Source organism: Phyllobates terribilis, unplaced genomic scaffold, assembly GCF_046119375.1.
Source record: "Phyllobates terribilis strain yellow unplaced genomic scaffold, ASM4611937v1 Scaffold_5__5_contigs__length_657084704, whole genome shotgun sequence".
In the NCBI taxonomy this organism is placed as follows: Eukaryota; Metazoa; Chordata; class Amphibia; order Anura; family Dendrobatidae; genus Phyllobates; species Phyllobates terribilis.
Window position 1 is genome coordinate 439,030,767 of NW_027362765.1, and position 18,900 is coordinate 439,049,666.

Below are 18,900 nucleotides of genomic sequence, written 5' to 3' on the forward strand. Positions count from 1 at the left end.
CTCAGTGTCTCCTATGTGATGCATATACAGCAGTCTCAGTATCTCCTATGTAATGGACATATAGCAGTCTCAGTATCTCCTATGTGATGGATATATAGCACTCAGTGTCTCCTATGTGATGCATATACAGAAGTCTCTGTCTCCATACTGAAGCAAACCTAAAAAAAAAGCAGTTGTGAGTAGCAATATCATCAATACTACGTAACATCACAGCCGCACCAAAGAAGTGATTCTAGCCATCATATTAGGCATGCATTAAAAGATTTGACTAAATATAGCAAAGAATATTAAAATTGATAATTTTTTTATGGCCCAAGAATGATGGTATAAATATCCAAATGGCTCAAGACATAAAAATGGGTCTCCACTTTTATTATGACAACATTACTGATGGATGCTCTTAAAAGGTGTTTTTCTTTTTTCAGGAAAGTTTTGTCCCCTGCCGTAGTTTGAGCCAAGAGGCTCAGATAAGCTGCAGCCCAGACTTTCACTTCATATTCAAAATATCCAAAGGCGGAGAGAGTGATGCCAGCGTTGACTGGGCACCGGGCACAAGGTGGCATTCCACCACACCAGAGCCCCAGGACCGCAAGTGCCTACACAGCTGGAACAGTGCCAGCACGGGAGGGGAGTATAGGTTTTTTTATTTTAATCGGGGCCAAACATTTAGTTCAAGAAGGGGTTGTCCCAGTAGTAGACAACCCCTTTAAGGTTTGTAATAGCCATTTATAAGGGCACCCACACTTTGATGGGGATGGGGGTGCACATGTGTGGCCACTTTTACATTTTGGAACATAATAGTACCTGCTCCTTGTAAGCTCAGGACCCTCCCAAGAGTGAAGCATGGGAGGTACTAATCCAAGTTTAAACAGCAGCCCGGAAAGTCGGCAAATGTTAATTATTACACAGGATAATAAGCAGCTCGTACAAAAGGTAAAAATAATATAATATACGGTACAAGTTACAAGGATGTTATACATGCAGTATATACCTGACAGTGGAGTCAGATGAGCCCGTAATAATGACTCGCTCATCATACTGAAGACATAGAACAGACCCCGTGTGACCCGTTAGGACTCGTTTACACTCCAACGTGTTCTTATCCCAAATCTGGAACAGAATAAATAAGTCGTATTTAAACAAAGTTGGAGGTCGGTACAAAACCAAAAATATAAATAGACTACTGTAATGCCAATTTCAGAGACAAAAGATGTCATCCTCCAAAAAACATTCATTCAATTCATGAAGCAGTCATTGATTTTATACATCTTGCACTAGTAAGCAGTTTTTGTGAGATATATGATGATAGATGAACTTAGTTACCCTGCATGGTCCTCATCATAAACTAGGAAATAATTTTTAATAGGGCTTCCTGGAATAACATGCTTTAAAACAATGATTTGTGACACAATCAGAAGCCCATATTACTATATATAAAATAAAAAAGAGCAATCCTATAAGTGAGTACTAAGACCGGACTAACACCAAAGCCAACAGTGACTGGTCCACTATTGACTCCTTAAAGGGCTTGTCCACACCGGATTTGTTTTTCTTTGAACTATCTAGGACACACATGTCAAACGCTGGCCACAGGGCGAGTATATTTGGCCCACTCCCTCCACCACCATTCTCCCTCTGCACCTGATGTCTCAGTGCAGTGGGCGCGATGACGTCATTACAACGCACCCGCTGTGCCGAGCAGTGCGGGGGATCAAAATATTCGCTGCAGAGACCGGAGAAGCAGGGGAATGAGGAGAGGGGAGCATTTTTTTTTTTAGTGGTCCCAGTGTACTGTATGGGGCACTATGTGGGGGGCCATTTTACTGTATGGGGCACTATGTGAGGGGGCCATTATACCGTATGGGGCACTATGTGGGGGGGGCCATTATACTGTAAGTGGCACTATGTGGGGGGCCATTATACTGTCTGGAGAGCTGTGTGGGAATAGCAGTAGGGTAATCATACCGTGCAGGCATGGGACAACCCCTTTAAGCTTCTTTCCATATGAAAAGGTTCATCGTTATATTTGATAAGGAAAAACTTCCTCAATGGCAGACATTTTTTTAATAAATATCAAGGTTGGCCCTCGACTTTGTCCAAGCTTTTAATTTTGGGCCAATCTGTATTTAAGTTTAACATTCCTGATCAAGAGGGATGTAAAATAATAAGATAAAAGTACATTCTCTTATTACATATACTGGGAGAAAATAGCCTGTTCATATGAGACCACAACTGAACTCTTTGGATTACATAATACACGCCATGTTTGGAGGCCAAAAGGCACTGCAAATCACCCCCAAAACACCATACCAACAGTGAAAGTTGGAGGGGGGGTGGGGGGAGATCATGGTGTGGGGCTGTTTTTCAGCATATGGCACTGGAAGCTTCACATGACTGAAGGAAGGATGAATGAACAAATGTATTGAGACATTCTTGAAAAAAAATCTGCTGCCATCTACCAGGATGATGAAGATGAAATGAAGGTGAACATTTCAGCAAGACAATGATCCCAAACACACAGCCAAGGAAACTCAACTGGTTTCGGTGAAAGAAAATAAAGCTGCTAGAATGGCCGAGCCAATCACCTGACCTGAATCCAAGAGAAAATGTATGGAAGGAACTAAAGGTCAGAGTTCACATAAGTCCACAAGACCTTCAGGATGTAAAGAGTGTTTGTGTGGAAGAATGGGCCAAAATCGCATCTGAGCAATGCGTGCGACTAGTTTCTCTATACAGGAGGCATCTTGAAGCTGTCATCACCAACAAAGGCTTCAGTAAGTGTGTTCAATACTTTTTCCCTGTGTCATTTCTCATTATTACATACAATCTAATTTATGGACATCTATGGTGATTTCTTTGCCTGTGTGGATTGGATGGGCTGTTATCGACATCTGGCAAAAATTTCATGTCAATAGCACCTTTAGAAATATATTTACTTAGAAAATTGGTGACACGTTCAATACTTATTTCACCAGCTGTAAATTGATCTTCTGGATGGATGAGCCCATGCAACTGCGCTCCAGCTGCTGCAAAACTACGAATTAGGCCTCTCTTGTACTAGGTTATACATTTCTCAGCATAAGAGGTTTGAGATAACGGACTTAAAAAATGATGGTTTTGCAATGAGGAGCGGTTTATACCATACTTTTTTGGGTCTATATTTGGCTGCTCAGCAATTGTGAACTGAAAGGCAGCTGTTAAAGGGAAGGTGATATCACAAAATGACCTATTGTTTAAATCAGGTCTAGGTATTTTCTTTTAAACATTTTTGCAAATGTTTTTCTTCAAATTTTCCATATCAGTATTTATAATAATAAAAGAGGAAAAAAAAAACAAAACCAGAAATCTTGCAATGTTCACACTTGCCATGAGATTTTATACTAATACTTCCTGGTGTTTACAGCTGACTTTTCAGCAGTCTCATTACAGACAGGATTACGATGGCAGCGGACACAGGATTCACCATTCACAATAGATGAGGTTACCGCTCCTCTCCTCCTTTCTGTCCACAACAGAGTAAGTCCAAAAAATAAGTCTATACGAATCAATAGGGTCAGAGTCAGATTCTTATGTCCATGTGGCTGCTGAAAAGAGATCAGGAAGTGTCTAACATAAGGCTTAATGGCCAATGTGAAGATTTTTTTTTTTTATATATATATAGCAATATGTAAAAGTAAATGAAAAAAAAAAACATTAAAAAAAAATAGATTTAACTTAAAAAGCGGATTTAAATGAGTAATTTTTCTGGTGACATTCCCTTTGCAAAACTTTCAATGTGAGTGTAAAATTAATGCATAGATAATCACAGACACATCTGTATAACTTCCAGTTCCGGCCAGCTCTGCTTTTTATTTTCTGAGAAGTGGGTGATGCTCTGGTGGGACATGACAAGTGTGCCCGACAAATTAAGTGGTTTAAAATTATAACAAAACTGTATGCCAGCTTATGACTGGAGTAACATTTCTGACGGTGACACGTGACCGTTGAAAAATGAGCCAAATTCATTAAAAAGGCGCATGCCTGGTACATCGTACTCCAGCGTTCCCTTCATTAAGGCAGGAGTACACAAGATCAGTCTTAAAGGGCATCTGTCCGTAGGATAAACCCTCCTAAGCCGTCTATATGGACATGTAGCGATAGAAAGTTGAATAAAATGACACCTTGATATCGGAGATCCGATGTCTTATTCCAGAGAAATCCACGTTTTTCTTAATATGTAAATGAGCTGTTAAGATCTATGGGCCGGACATAGATCTCCCCGAGAATCTGCCTCCAGAGCTTATTGTAACTGAAAGTGTGAGACATGTCAGGAGAGCAGACTGTCAGTCATTACATGTCTCACACTGGTAACTCTACCTTTCATTTACAACAATCTCTGGAGGCAGATTCTCAGGGAGATCTATGTCCGGCCCATAGATCTGCAATACTAATTTACATAATACGGAAAATGTGGATTTCTCGGGAATAAAACAATGGATCGCAGATATCAAGGTATCATTTAAAAAAAAACAAAAACAAATAAATAAGTCACCTTTATTGTGTTATCCCGGAGACCACTCACGATCTTCTGGTCATCGTACTGTAAACAGTAGACTCCTTTGCTTGTCTCGCTCCGACAGTGGATTCTCTGTAAGCTGTGTCGTCCACACCGCCAGTTAGATTCTATCGTCTATTATGAGAACATAAAAATCGGGAAAAATTAGGGAAAGGGATATATTGGAAGAATGAAACGCAGATATCAAAAAAGTAAAAAAAAAAAAGTCTTCAAAAAGCTTTTTTTCTAATGAACATGGACATTCTATCACTATTTTGGTGTTTTTTTAGTACTTTTTGATCATTTGTATGTTAGTCTTACATCATAAAACAATATAGTTGTGGTGTTCCTATTACCTTATGTGTCAGAATCAACTCATTTCCTGGTCTAGGCACTCCTGATATTCCATGGCATCACTAATACTTTTGGTTTTGAGCCCAGAAACCAACTAAGTGCTGGGATGAGTCTTCTGAGTTACTGTTCTTTTGACTGCAACATAGCATGGTGTTAGCAGTGCTTACCTCAATGTCTTGGATAATTTTAGGATAAAGTGCTCTGTAGAAGGAATTAGGTGGCGTCTTTCCATCCGGCGGCTTGTTTTTAAAAAGATATTGACCCCTAAAATGACAAAAAGAACAAAATTTCACAGTCACAAGGAAAAGAAAAAAAATACACGACAACTCAAGATATTATATTTCCTCCAAAAGTCGGATGCGGCACAACGTGAAGGAGATGCAGCTGGTATCCATCGCAAGCGCCAGGTGCCAAAACTAGACTTGATCCCAATGTACAGAAATGACGGAGAGCTGCGAGAAAACATTATAAACTTGCTTTAATCTTTCATAGTAATGAATAGCAACAGCTGCCCAGGGGGGAGATTTCCCCTACAAACCTTGGCACTTTCTGAATATCATTCTTCACAGGAAACATTTAGGAAGGGAAGGAAGAAGGATTTTTTTTTCTATTTTTGCTTCCTTAGATTATTTTACCATATTAATTTTTATCTGTAATACAAGATGTTTTTACGCTGGTTTTTAATATTACACAGTTTAAATGTGATGAAATATTGTAACTGGCTTTAAATAAAATTATAAATAAAATAAATTATAAATAAAAAAAGTCCATTAATCTAGTATACACAAACTGCAATTTCTAACAATCTACACAGTATTTTAGAGGGTTATCCATACTTTTAATATTGATTATCTATTCTTATCTTAATACATCAATATTAGACAGGTGGGTTTCCAACACAGCCCCCTTGTCAATTAGTGTTTGGAGAAAAGTACATGCAGTTTGTATCAGGCAGGTACTTGGCTGAAAGTCAATACAAAAAGGTAAGACGTTCACGCCCAAGTGTTGCAGTTCCTCTAAACCGCTGATGGACACTTCCATTGATCTAATTTGATGTTATCCAGTGATTTAAAGTCTTAATTAAAAGAAAAATCCTGATCGAAGGGGTTATCTACCTTTAAAAATAGTACTGCAGTTATACAGAGTGCACACAATAGGCTGACAAATTTTCTGTGCTCTGCAACTTGCTTTTTGACTTGACTGTGTAGAATGGGACACGGTCAGCAGAGTTATTTCACTATTATTAGTGACATGAAAGCTCTGTTAAATTGTTAAAGACCTAGATGAGGCAGGATAGCAATACTTTAAACATATAATGCAGCTTTCTGGTGGAGAGGGCATTTCTTATTTTCCTGAACACGTTCCTATTCTATGAACACTTGTTTTAGCGGAAAACAAACTTGTGAATTTATTATGGTTTTGGGTTATAAGAATTATCCAATTAAAGAGGTTGTCCACTACTTTTTCATTGATGACCTATGCTTAGGATAAGTTATCAATGTCTGATCGGCTGGGGTCCGACACCCGGCCAACCGAGCCAATCAGCTGTTATCGGTGTTGGAGGCCACAAGCCGGAAGTACTCAATTGCGGAGGTGGCCATCTTCTGGTGGTTGCTGACGCTTGGCACTACACATCCTCCTCCTACTCAAATCAATAGGAGACGGATGTGCAGTATCCTGTGGCAGTCACTATCAGAAGACGGCCAGCTACGCAAGTGAGCACTTCCGGCCACCGACACTGATAACAGCTGATTGACGGGGGTGCCGGGTGTCGGACCCCAGTCAGACATTGGTGAACTATCCTAAGGATACGTCATCAATGAAAAAGTAGTGGACAACGTCTAATTATTTTCATAATACAAGTCTTAACGTGCAATAAACAACTGTAACAGTTTTCACTGTTTGTAGCTAAGAAATTAATCTTTAATCATCTTTTGCTTCAATGTTTCCCCATTGGAGTTAATATTTATCAATGTTAATTTCTAGACCAAATTAGTCTCCTTCCCCCTCTGGAAGCTGACAATATACATTCATTCTTAAACTGTCTAGGTAAAAAGTTTTCTGCACAGACATGCTACTACCGAGGCTTTATCCTTTTGTGACAAGCAGGGCACAAAGCAATGTCTATTTGCTGCTCTTCGGCAAAGAGAGAATCACACTGCAGAGAACTGGCTCTGGGGAGACTTACTGAGCATGTGTGTCCATCATGGCTGTGAGAGTCAGAGTCTGGGTCCATTTTGGTGGAGTCAGTATAAAATGGACCGACTCAAACTCCTAAAATATATAATAAATTGGGTACAGTAGTTCAATACAGTTTGTGGGGAATATTTTTTTCATAAGAATTTGGGAAAGTTCTGAAATGTCCTATAAATGTCTGTCCTATTCCTGATCTAAGGGTCTAGACTTTTAGCTGATATGAATCTGTGCTACAGTAAATTTATCACTTAAACATGAGCCATGTATGAGGGAGTCAGAGTCTTGGAGTCGTGGAGTCGGTGTCATGGAAATTGAGGAGTCGGAGGTTTGGCTTACCGACTCCACAAGGCCTGGTGTCCACCTATACTCCGCCGTAGATGGACAGACATGCCATACTATATAATTAAATGATCCAATTCTAATAATCAGGCAGTGAAAGGTAAGGTCTATACATTCAATAGATAGAAATAGCTTGATGGTTGAACACACATTGAATTATTGATGGTTCAACTGATGCAGTCATGCACATTTTAGTCTACATTCGGTTATATAAGGTTGTTCAAACCGGCCATAAATATTTGATGACACCGGGCAAAGACCACAGATCTTTCTAGGAACATAACAGAAATGTTCTAGGAAAGATATTTTTGTAAACCAGCATCTATAAAATGAATAATTTTAAAACGCAACTTCTTTCCAGGTGACTTTGGTTTGTGATTTTGTGGGCTACAAGAGGGCTAATTGTTAAAATTTAACCTGTCAAACAATGATTGAAATTGTTCATTTATTAACCTAAAGACCCTCCAATACACAAGATACAATCAGGCCCCATTTAGAAAACTTATTCCCTATTGGATCAGTTTGTTATATAAAAAAAAAAAAAACACTTTACTTACCCTTCCCAGGTTGAGTCTGGTGTTACCTGCGTTGACTCGATCTTTGGCTGCATTGCTGACGTCAAGTCGACAGAGCTGCAGCTAGTCACTGAGCTTCTGCTGTCTGACGTTTCCGACGCTACTCCAGTGATTGTGTATAGGCTGCAGCGGCGACATCAAAATCAACAATGCTGCAGCCAATCACTGAACTCAGCGGCTTGTGCCAAAGCAGTCGTCCCAAAGAGTCCTAATGCCTAACCCTTTCCAAAACCGAACGTTATGGCCATAATAAAAAAAAAGGGGGGAAAAAGGGGGGAAAGGTGGAAAATGCCCCCAGGTATATACACCGGGATATTATAAAAGCATCCAGCTTTATAACACTACTTGCATTCTGTCCTGAATGCGTCACGGATGCAACATTAGTCACAACTCCGTCCCATCCATTCATTTACACCAGTCTTCGTATTAGAAATACTGTTACATCTCCGCAGATACCTAGATGCTGCACAGATTGAAAAAAAATGCCGCTGTTGATATAGTAAACTCATTTTACATAATCTCTTTACCCGTAATAAAAGAACTAAATCTGTACCCTGCCAACTGAACCTGGCGAGACCCAAAGCCCCGATGATTAATTGGGTACATGTGTGTAACATTTCCGCCATTGCTTAGCCAATATGAAAGAAAAATACAATATTCATTACAAACTCGGGGATCTTATGTGTATTACTGCTCTTTGCTGAATTACTCTGTATAATTAGGCAGTCCCAATTCAGATTTAGTAAAATTATATCTACACTCAAAATGAACCGATATCGTCTAAAGTAAGAGAATACTTTTGCTATAAAATGAAACAAAAAAAAAAAATCTTGCCGAACAACAGCTCACTGTACTCCAGCACTTCCAAGAGAAAAAAAGTTGATTTTGGTGTATAAAAGTGACAAAAGAATTAAAAAAAGGGTTGTCTCATGATGAGAAACCATACAGACAGTAGTCTTTGTGATCAGCGGATTGCTGTGAGACCACCTGCTGGAGCCTCTGGCAATATGCCATCATCGTGGGCCAATCCCTTCACTTCATGTTACAAGACCAATCATATCATGGACCCACCCACAATAGTGCTCAGTGACTTCCGATGCAGAAGGTCTCCTTTCTAAAAGTCACAGAACTGAGGCGTTGTCCTGGAAATGCCGGAAACATTGTCTCATCTTGTAAATTGGATAAAATTGAAAAGTGCTTGTAAAAAAACAAGCAACTTTACAACTTATTCCCTTATGCTGTACGTTGGCTCAGTAGATAACACTATTGCTTTGCAGCGCTGGCGTCCTGGGTTCAAATCCCACCAAGGACAACATCTGCAAAAGTTTGTATGTTCTCCCCGTGTTTGTGTGGGTTTCCTCCGGGTTCTCCTGTTCCCTCCCACACTCCAAAGACATACTGATAGGGAATCTAGATTGTGAGCTCCAAAAGGGGACAGTGATAAGGTACAGTGAGTAAAATATAAAAATTAATTAATTTAATATATATATATATATATATATATATATATATATACATATATATATATATATATATATATATATATATATATATATGATATGGCACCCTGCATCCCTTTTACGCTGCACACATACAAAAAAATAAAAACTTATACTCACCTTTCTTCCCTGTGCTCCAACGCTGCGGTGTCCTGTTCTGCTGGAGGCCTGGGGAGGAGTGCGGTGCTGGAGTACGCGCGTGCCCATACCGCGCTGTCCGGCATCATGTTGCTGAAGACACACTGAAAATGTGTCTTCAGTAAAATGGTGCCGGATAGCGCTATGCGAATGCGCCGATTACGAAGCCTCACTCCTGCCCCGGTCTCCAGAGAGAAGAGAGGTGCGGCGGCAACGCTCCTCCCAGTCAGGTAAGTATGCAAGTATAGCGCCGGGGATCGCGGTATGTGTTCAGTGTCTACGCATACCGTGATCTCCGGCGCCATACACTCCCCTTACCTGTAACAGCTCCATGTGTATCCATATATATATATCCAGCACAACATGGATGTTTAGACACTGAAGTGTTTTGGATCCGATACAATTCTAGATTAAGGGTATGTGCACACATTCAGCAGATAAATCTACTACAAACACTGGAGCGTTGGCAGGAAGAACACAAAAATGCAGCAAAAATGTGTGTTTTTTACCAATTATTTATTTGAATGGGTGAAAAAAGCAGCAAAAACGCTGAGAATTGATATACTGCACATTTGGAGAGGTCATGCACATCTTACTTATTTTGAAGATGTGAAGCATTTCAGAAATCGCACTCACTTGGGAGGGAAAGTAAAACGCTGCATTTTCTTGCAGTAAAAAGGCAACGTGTGACCATACCCCTATAAAATGTTTCAAGACCAAGATTGTTCCAGAGCTTCTGTAGAGAACAAGATTTTCTTTTCTAAAGAAAGTAAAGTAAATTAATGATGGTTGCTTAGACGCCAAGAAGCTTGGACTCATTTTACAAGAGTGGCTTATGAAAGTACATCTCCAGTACCCTAACCGGTCATGTTTTCAGGCTGGATTTCCTTGCCATAGCTGTTGCGTGGGTCCAAAAACCACAGCGGCAAAGCGGTGGCCAATGGTTGCCTGATTTTAAAGGTGCTATGAGGCCAATGCTCAGCACATGTGGGAGAAGTTTTGGCCGCAGTGTGAAGATTCAGCCTTAACATTCCCTTAGGATTTTTCAGATGGTTTTGAGCAGAGCACCCGGCATTGGTACAAGTGTTCCCCATCTGAGGACATCCCAACGAGAGATCTGCAGGCGACCCAGACTGCTTTGTGGATTCTACAAACAGAATATCAGGACATGTTGACATTTTTTCATGGCCATAGACTTGCCTTCCAGAAAACATCTCATCCACTAACATTAGCAGAGTGGGATCGCTAAATGTGTTTGATATTTTACGTTTTTTTTCCTGACACGTCTCGTATGTGAAAAATATGGAAGATTATTGGATTAGAAACTCAGGGAAAAAATGGCTTAATGCAAATGCTCTCATTCATATTTACAGAGGCCATTCTAAAAAGCTGACTGCTTTGTGGTTCCAGGAGACAGGTAATAGGGCTCGATGGGCTCGTAAGACTCAGAAGGAACAGTTTAACTCTGGCAGATTCAGGAACACTATTCTCTGTTCTAAAGAAGTAGATGTTAATACTCCTAAAGGACATTAGGATTCTGGTCTAAAGCAATGCATTTATAAAGTAGAAATATGGCACATGGTAACTAGCAGACAAAGAATACATCGGGTCGTCTCATCTGTTACGTGCAAATATTGTTCTCAATAGCCGACGATACATTTCTAGCGGCAGCGCAAGGGATGAATCTGCTTGGGCCAACGCTGGGAACTGAAAAATATACAGGATGTGTCCATTCCTTTTTATATCCTCGATTTGCTGAAATATTGTAAAGCTTACAAAGCTCATAAGAGTGGAGGAAATACTTTTGCAACCATTTTTTACGTTTTTCCATCAGATCTAAAAAGGGACAAAAAGCAACTTTACAAAAAAATTAATGTTTTGTGTCTACAGCTTTTATGGAGAGCTATGGGCAGCACAGTGGCTCAGTGGTTAGCACAGTGGCTCAGTGGTTAGCATTGTTGCTTTGCATCACTGGGGTCCTGGGTTCAAATCCCACCAAGGACAACATCTGCAAGGAGTTTGTATGTTCTCCCCATGTTTGAGTGGGTTTCCTCCGGGTTCTCCGGTTTCCTCACACACTACAAAGACCTCCTGATAGGGAATAGATATTGTGAGCCCCAATGGGGACAGCGATGACCATATCTGTAAAGCTGTGGAATATGATGGCGCTATATAAGCAAGGCAAGATAATAACGCTTATGAAGACTACAAACCAACCCTGTAGAGTCTCATCCTTCGGTCATATCGCTTGTGCCTGGACCATACTTCGTGATAACCTACCAAATGCACGTTAGGAATAAGTGGGGAATAGACAAGTGAATAGGATCTGACTACACTGGGTTTGTTTGTGGTCTGTCACCATGGAGATACATAGGTTAGCATAAAAGCTGTAGATAAAAAAAAATTGTAGGGGATTTGTAAGGAAAAAAAAACAACAACACTATGGAAGCATTGACATCGGAAAACTCTAATAAATCATTGTGATTATAAGTGATATACGTCTGCAGGCCATCAATTCTGATAGGTTGTCATTCGCTGCACTCACTGTAACCTGATGATAAAATGATAATAATCACAGTCAAAATAACTGAAGTTTCTACGGGTTCCAAAAAAAAAAAAAAAAAAATATTACAGATGTCTTCATTTCTTTTTAACAGACGGGGCAAAAACGTGCCCTATTTTTACAGGCTGTCCAGTCATTTCTGGACGCTTGGCGACCCAGTACATATACCACCTGCACACGGGACGAGCTGGGGTGGATTTAACACAACAGTTTGATTACCTTTCCTTCTGTTAGATTCTTTTTTTTAGAATCTCGGACAACCCTATTAGCTTTATGTCGAAGCATGTGCCCAGTTATAAGATAAATTACAGAAGTCAATCAGATGGCTTGTGAGATCTACAAGTGCATAGAATGATTCATCTGCAAATGTATAAGATTAGGTGAAAGATCTGTGCTAAAATACACTGAAAACAACATATAAAGAGAAGCCGACCTCTGATTCTCACCCATTATGCATTTGGCAATCTCAAAAAAAATAATAAGTTCATGTCTATCTGGGCCAATAAAGATGTAATAGTCATAGGACAGGTCCCCATGGGTAGTATATGCGTTGGATTTTCCACATAAATATATTACAGTATCAGCATTGAGGATTTCCCGAAGTCTAATCCACACACTTAGGAGAAAGGTTTTAGTAAACCATCTGGCGCTGCGACTTTGAAACTTTTTAACCAAATTAAAAGACTATGTACACCTTCGCACTGATCTTTTGGCCTTTGGACGTGGTCTTTTTTTCTGTTTTGAATTATATTTGTAACTTGTCGCCAAAGGGTAAAACGTTTTGCAAAAATGGCACAATAACTGGGCCAAAATACTGGCATAATCAAAAAGTACACCAAAGATGGGGGAGTGAGGGTGGAGTAGATGTGAGTTGGGCCAAATTTTGCACCTTTTTAAAAAGTTCAATTGATGAATTAGGTAAAAGCGTCTGGAATCGCTAAATTCAGGCCCAAAAGTGAAGAACGAAAAAAAAAACAAAAGGGAACAGGGACTAGACCTCAAAAAAGGCACAAATAAAATGGTGGATTGGATGCAAACAAATAGAGAAGGGCAGAAAACTAGATAAAAACAGGTGCAAAGGCAGTGATAACTCCAGGCCTAAGAGAAGACAGCAGCACCTGGGATACACACAGACAAAACATCCAGCCTATATTACCGATAGGGACACTCCTGCACGAGAAATATATGAAACTTGGATAAAGCTGAAAATTGCACATCAGGGAGTCTTAAAATAGATGAAGGAATGATAATTACAGACTGAAACTTAGTACAGTGTTATTAATGGTACCCATCAGCAAAAAAATAAATAAATGGTATTTTCCTGCAGCCCCTGTGGTAAACCCCATTTTAAACATTTGAAGGTGTCTACTTGGAAGTGCAGCTGCAGGGAGAATATAAAGTTATATTCTCCCTGCAGCTACTTGTTTACAGTCTCAACGCCACCCCAATGACTGGAAGCATTAAGTGCTTAGTACACGCAGCTGTAATCACACTTGGAGCATCACATTCTTACACTGAGTAACCAGGGTAATCCTTACCATCCTCTTCTCTCGGCCAGTCCCCTCCACAAGGAGTCTGTTCGTACCATTCTTTCAATGAGTTTTTTCCACAACATACCATCTGATGTGACCCGGTACCACTCCTTACAGACGAGCTCTGCAGAACACAACGACCGGGCATCCAGGTAGGACAAGATATTTTCTGCTATATGATCAAGTCCACGAGCTGCAATTAAGAGAGGACCACATGAAAAGAAAAGTAGTACCAGCAGAGCGAAATACAGAGACGACAGGCTATACCGAAAAAGAAAATGAAGAATGGACAGGCAGGGTTTAATGGGAAATGGCTAACAGGACAAGTTTTTTTATTCCGAATATAAAAAACATGAAATTTTAAAAGTTTGAATCCCTCCCCCCCTCCAGCAAGCAACCCCCCAAAAAATAATTAAAAAATAAAACACATTGGTAAATCACGTGAACAATTAGAATATTTCACTCATTTAATACAGAACAGTAAATACCCTAAAATAATAATAAAAAAAGAAAAACAAAATGCCAAAATTGCTGTTTTTCAGTCAAGTCATTTGAAAAGAAAAAAATGGAATAGAAAATGATCAAAAATAATTACTTTGCACATAATTACATTATATCCTAAAATTAAATGCCATCATTATAAACTACAACTCGTCTCCCAAAAATACAAATATAGCGACCATAAAAAAAAATAATAATAAATTATCAAAGACAAATGGCTGCTATGAATTTGAAGAGATGAGAAAAAAATCAGCAGTGTTTGCAAAACTACTTAACTTTTTAGGCAGTGAGAAGCATGCACGAATACAAAAAGTATGATCAATTACTGTACTACTACTCCAAGGCTCAATAATGGGGGTTGTCTCACTGAGTGATTAAACTTGAAGTTTGTTCAGTTGATCTGATATTGCCGAAGAACACTGCAGCTGACCAAAAAAATGACTGCAGCCGTCACTGCTTGGGAGATGTGGTCTTACATGTCATTCATTCGTATGATGGGTAAGGTTTGCAAGAGTCCTGCAGAGAAAGATCCTCATAAGAATGTCAATATTCCCAAGGCTATGCTCTCACATTTGTTTCTAATTTTTACAGCCATCTAAAACAGACTGTTTCTCTCCCATGCGTCACCCTTTGCGGCTGTTTTGCATCAGTTCGGCCGCCCTTCCTACTTCATCTTTTTATATTTTTCGAACTGAAGTTAGTCTGATTGTTTTTTTTTCCCACTTTGCATTGGATCATTTAAAAAAAAAAAAAAAAAAAAGAAGAAAAAGGAAGACATGATTTTATCATCTAATGATCTCCATGGACTTGAATGGCTGAATCTGATCCACAAAAATGAATGAGAATAGGACCGATTCAGAGTTTGAAGCGACAGACATCTGGGTCGGTCTAAAAAAAAAAAAAAACTGATAGATTTGCCAATCAGGCAGAACTGATTGTATCAGAACGTGTAGGAATAGACCCTATTGACAAGAAGAATGGGATTACCCAGAATTTCCAGGAGGAATAATAGAGGGACCAAACAACGGAACGTTCTAAAAGGCATTACTCAGAATTGTTATTTGACTAGGAATGTAAAGCTACATTAAAACACTTCAGGGGAGTCGATAAGTCTTTTAAAGAGGCTGTCCCAACTTGGTAAGATATCAAATATTCACAGGGTAAAATGCAGATTGATTTGGGTCTGACTGCTTGGACCTCCGCTGATCCTGAAAACGGGACTATGGAATGCCTTGCAAAAATGCCATTTTCTATGGGACTGCTGGAGACGGCCGTTACATTACAGAGCCCCTACTAAGGATCCGTGGGGGGCAGACAGTGATCACTCAGTAAGCTAGTCCTACGCTCTGAAAAAAATATGGACATCACCTTTAAAAGGTACATTCCCATCTCCAAGATCAAATCCCAATATGTAGTAGGTGTAATAATAATATTACCAAATACCCCCATTTAGAAATGTAGCATAGTTCTTCTGATTCACTATGTCGCTTACCCCATGTGCAGGGCATTGCAGTAGCTTAGATATCCATGGTTGCGACCACTCATAGTGACAGTTAATTGTTAGTGGCCGTAACCATGGATACCTAAGCTACTGCAATACCCTGCACATGGGGTAAGCGGCATAGCGAATCAGAAGAACTATACTACATGTCTAATTGGAAGTATTTGCGAATATTATTACACCTACCACATACTGGGATCTTGGCGATGGAAATACCCCTTTAAGTTTCAATTATCCAGTCATTATTTTGGGAATGTAAGAGGTGACCTTAATGGAATCCCGATAATTAAGAAAAGGAAAGTTTTACTTTTTTCATCCCAGAAAATATCCAGTCCATGCAGATCTCAGATGCCAGGATAGAGCGCTGTCCAGACATCAGTCTGATCGGAGCTTTCTATATAAGCCGAGCCTAAGTCCTGTCTTGCCTTATAGGCTAATTAACCAAATTTTATCTTAATCAATATACCAAAAGCCACACTAAAACAAATCGAGAAGCTTAAGAGCCTGATTAATGTCCTTCCATTTATATTAGCGGATTTATTTCTGCGTACAGTAAGGCGGTTTTATATACTCTTTAGAAGAGACGGTCATGGCTATTAAAATTCTTAACCACCCACTCAAGCCTAATCTTCAGCCAAATCTCCCAGGAACAGACGTCGATAAACCAAGATCGTTGATCTCACAACCTCTTCTCCGGAGGTGAAGGGGAGTAGAAAACAAAATAAATAAGACCTGGCAGGAGGTTATTTTTGTACATGTCACATTTTAGTAGCATGGTCAGTATATTATGAGTTTCCTCAGAAGGGAGGCAGAAGCGGCTACAATAAAACTCCTGTTCTTCTCATCACTATATGGCGTCATTAACCATTTGTGCAGTCACATGTAGACACTGGCAGAGGCGATCAGGTGATGATCACGGACATGGAAGCTTTCCCTTTAATCAATTTCATCTCTGCAATTTGGTAATTCACTCAAACAAATTATTTGGCTACGGCTATGCCTGACCAAGGTTTTTCGAGGTTAGTTAGCAAATCGCTTTGCACATATTATTAAAGCAAGTCATATTAGATGAAGGTGACTGTCCGGGATGACGTGTATGAAAAGGACTAGGACTTCTGATATGTACTGTCATGTAAAAGCAGGAGACGGCTGACGCTGCACAGTGCTCTATTGTGCAGGTGCTGGGGAGTCACCCTGACATTCGCTCATACAAACCCGGCCAGGAGGAAACACTGCGCGGTCTATAAGAGCCGCGCTCTGCGCATGCGCCGGGAGGTGAGGAAGGAAAGCGCACGTCACAGCGGAGGGAGGTGAGGAAGGAAAGGGCACGTCACAGCGCTCTGTGACCTGCAGGGGTGGGAGGAAACATGGTAACTAGGATGATAGGCGGCGATTTAGGGGAATAATAATCAGATAGGTGGGGATTGCTTGGCATCCCCCGGACGCCAAGCCTGTGGAAAACCAAAAAGATAAAACTACTTTTCTCTGCAATTAGACCTCTACTATGGGCCATACAGGTATGTATAGATTTACTTTTCTATACCCTGTATGCCCATAGTAGCGGTCTGATAACTCCAAAGTGATTCCCTTTAAGACAGGAACTAAAGTTGAGCATAAAGATTTTTTTACCCCGATCCAGTGGTCATGACGGTAGTCCATGGCTGTATGACCTGAGTCCTGCGACGCTCCTCCTACCACCTGCCAGTATCCCCAATACCTTTTCTGATTAGCAGATCTGGCCTGACATCATTGCGGACAGATTCAGGCATGACATTTCCCCTGGCCTACAAATCAGAACAGGCTGGTGGGTAGGAGGAGGTTCAAAAGGCTCCGGCCAACTACCGACATGGCTGCTAGACCAGGGACCTGCAAATTCTTTTGCTTAAGTCTAATAGGAATATTTTATTGTGAAGATCCTGAAAGCGGGAGAGTAGGGTGGGAGGAATAAAAAGAAAAAAAATTGAGCTTCTGGTCTGTGAGACTGGAGCATTTCTCTTCCCGTCTCTCTGCAGCAGAACCTCTTGAATATCAACACTTGTTATAGATAATCAACTACATCGTAAAACACATGATTGACATGTCGGCATCCCAAGAGGTTCTGGGCAGCTGAAAAGCTTTATTGCATCTGTTTTTGTAGCGTACAAGTGGCCGTCCCCAGGGGCTTAAATCATTAAATCTCACCAGCCCAGAGGGACAACTGGCCCCTAGCCACCCAACCCAGCTGACATCCGACTGTGCATATAAACGCCATTAAAACGTAATATCTCCCTGTGAGTCTTTGCTTCTGTTGTAACAAACCTGCTCGGGTTTAACCATCTGCTGCCCAGAAACAAAGCCATCGCTTTAAATGTTTTAGTAAATTTGGCAGTGAAACAAATGTCATCATTTAATCAGGCGGTATAGACGGCCATTCAGTGACTTCTGTAGCCTTTTATTTGCCGGGACGCCATACGGTTTATGGTATAGCTTGCCTACTACTCACATAATAATTGAAGACTGGGAGGGAAAGGACAGTTTAAAAAAATTACATAGCAAACTGCAATTTTACAACGAGAAAAAAAAAAAAGTCTTAATGTCCATCTCCGCTGCATATACTAAAGGGGGTTCAAATATATATTGTATCGTCTGTAAATCAACAGATCAGAGGAAAAAAAAAACACTAGATATAGTGGAGCGAGTTCATTATTGCCAATTCCCCAGTTTTCTACCATAAAAAAATTGGAATTTTTTGCACAAGCCAAAACAAGAATTTTTTTTACTAATTTTTCAATACTGCACTAAATCTAGCAGTTATCACAGTGGGAGAGGTTTATTGGAATAAGGGTAGCCAACAAGTACCCAACAGATTTACTATGATTAAAGATGACTCCAATGTGGCCAGACTTCATCCACTGAACTTGTCTTCAACAATGGTGTAAGAACCAGTCTTCAGAAATTACGCTCGATGTGCCACATCACCGCGGCTCGCACTGGATGATAAACATATTTAGATACCCTTGTCTAATGTTATACCAACATATAGGGGAGGATTCACCAACACTGGGATTTTACACTGCTAGCAATATGCAATTTTTCTTTGCAGTTTTTAGGTTTAAATTGCTTAAGAAATCAACCCCATATTATTTGGGATTAATGTACTACATCCAAGCCACACCCCTTACCTGTGAA

At 40.1% G+C, this 18,900-nt stretch overlaps 1 protein-coding gene across 1 annotated transcript in view; it reads right to left on the reverse strand.

Annotated features, from left to right (window-relative positions):
• The window catches only part of BTRC (beta-transducin repeat containing E3 ubiquitin protein ligase), a 192,258-nt gene that overhangs the window by 45,978 nt on the left and 127,380 nt on the right, over positions 1-18,900 (reverse strand). Inside the window, exons 5-8 of the mRNA XM_073685287.1 lie at positions 13,737-13,923; positions 5,056-5,152; positions 4,532-4,669; positions 992-1,110 (exon numbers count right to left, since the gene is read on the reverse strand). Coding sequence (XP_073541388.1) covers positions 992-1,110; positions 4,532-4,669; positions 5,056-5,152; positions 13,737-13,923 — 541 coding nt within the window. The remainder of the gene's footprint in view (positions 1-991; positions 1,111-4,531; positions 4,670-5,055; positions 5,153-13,736; positions 13,924-18,900) is intronic.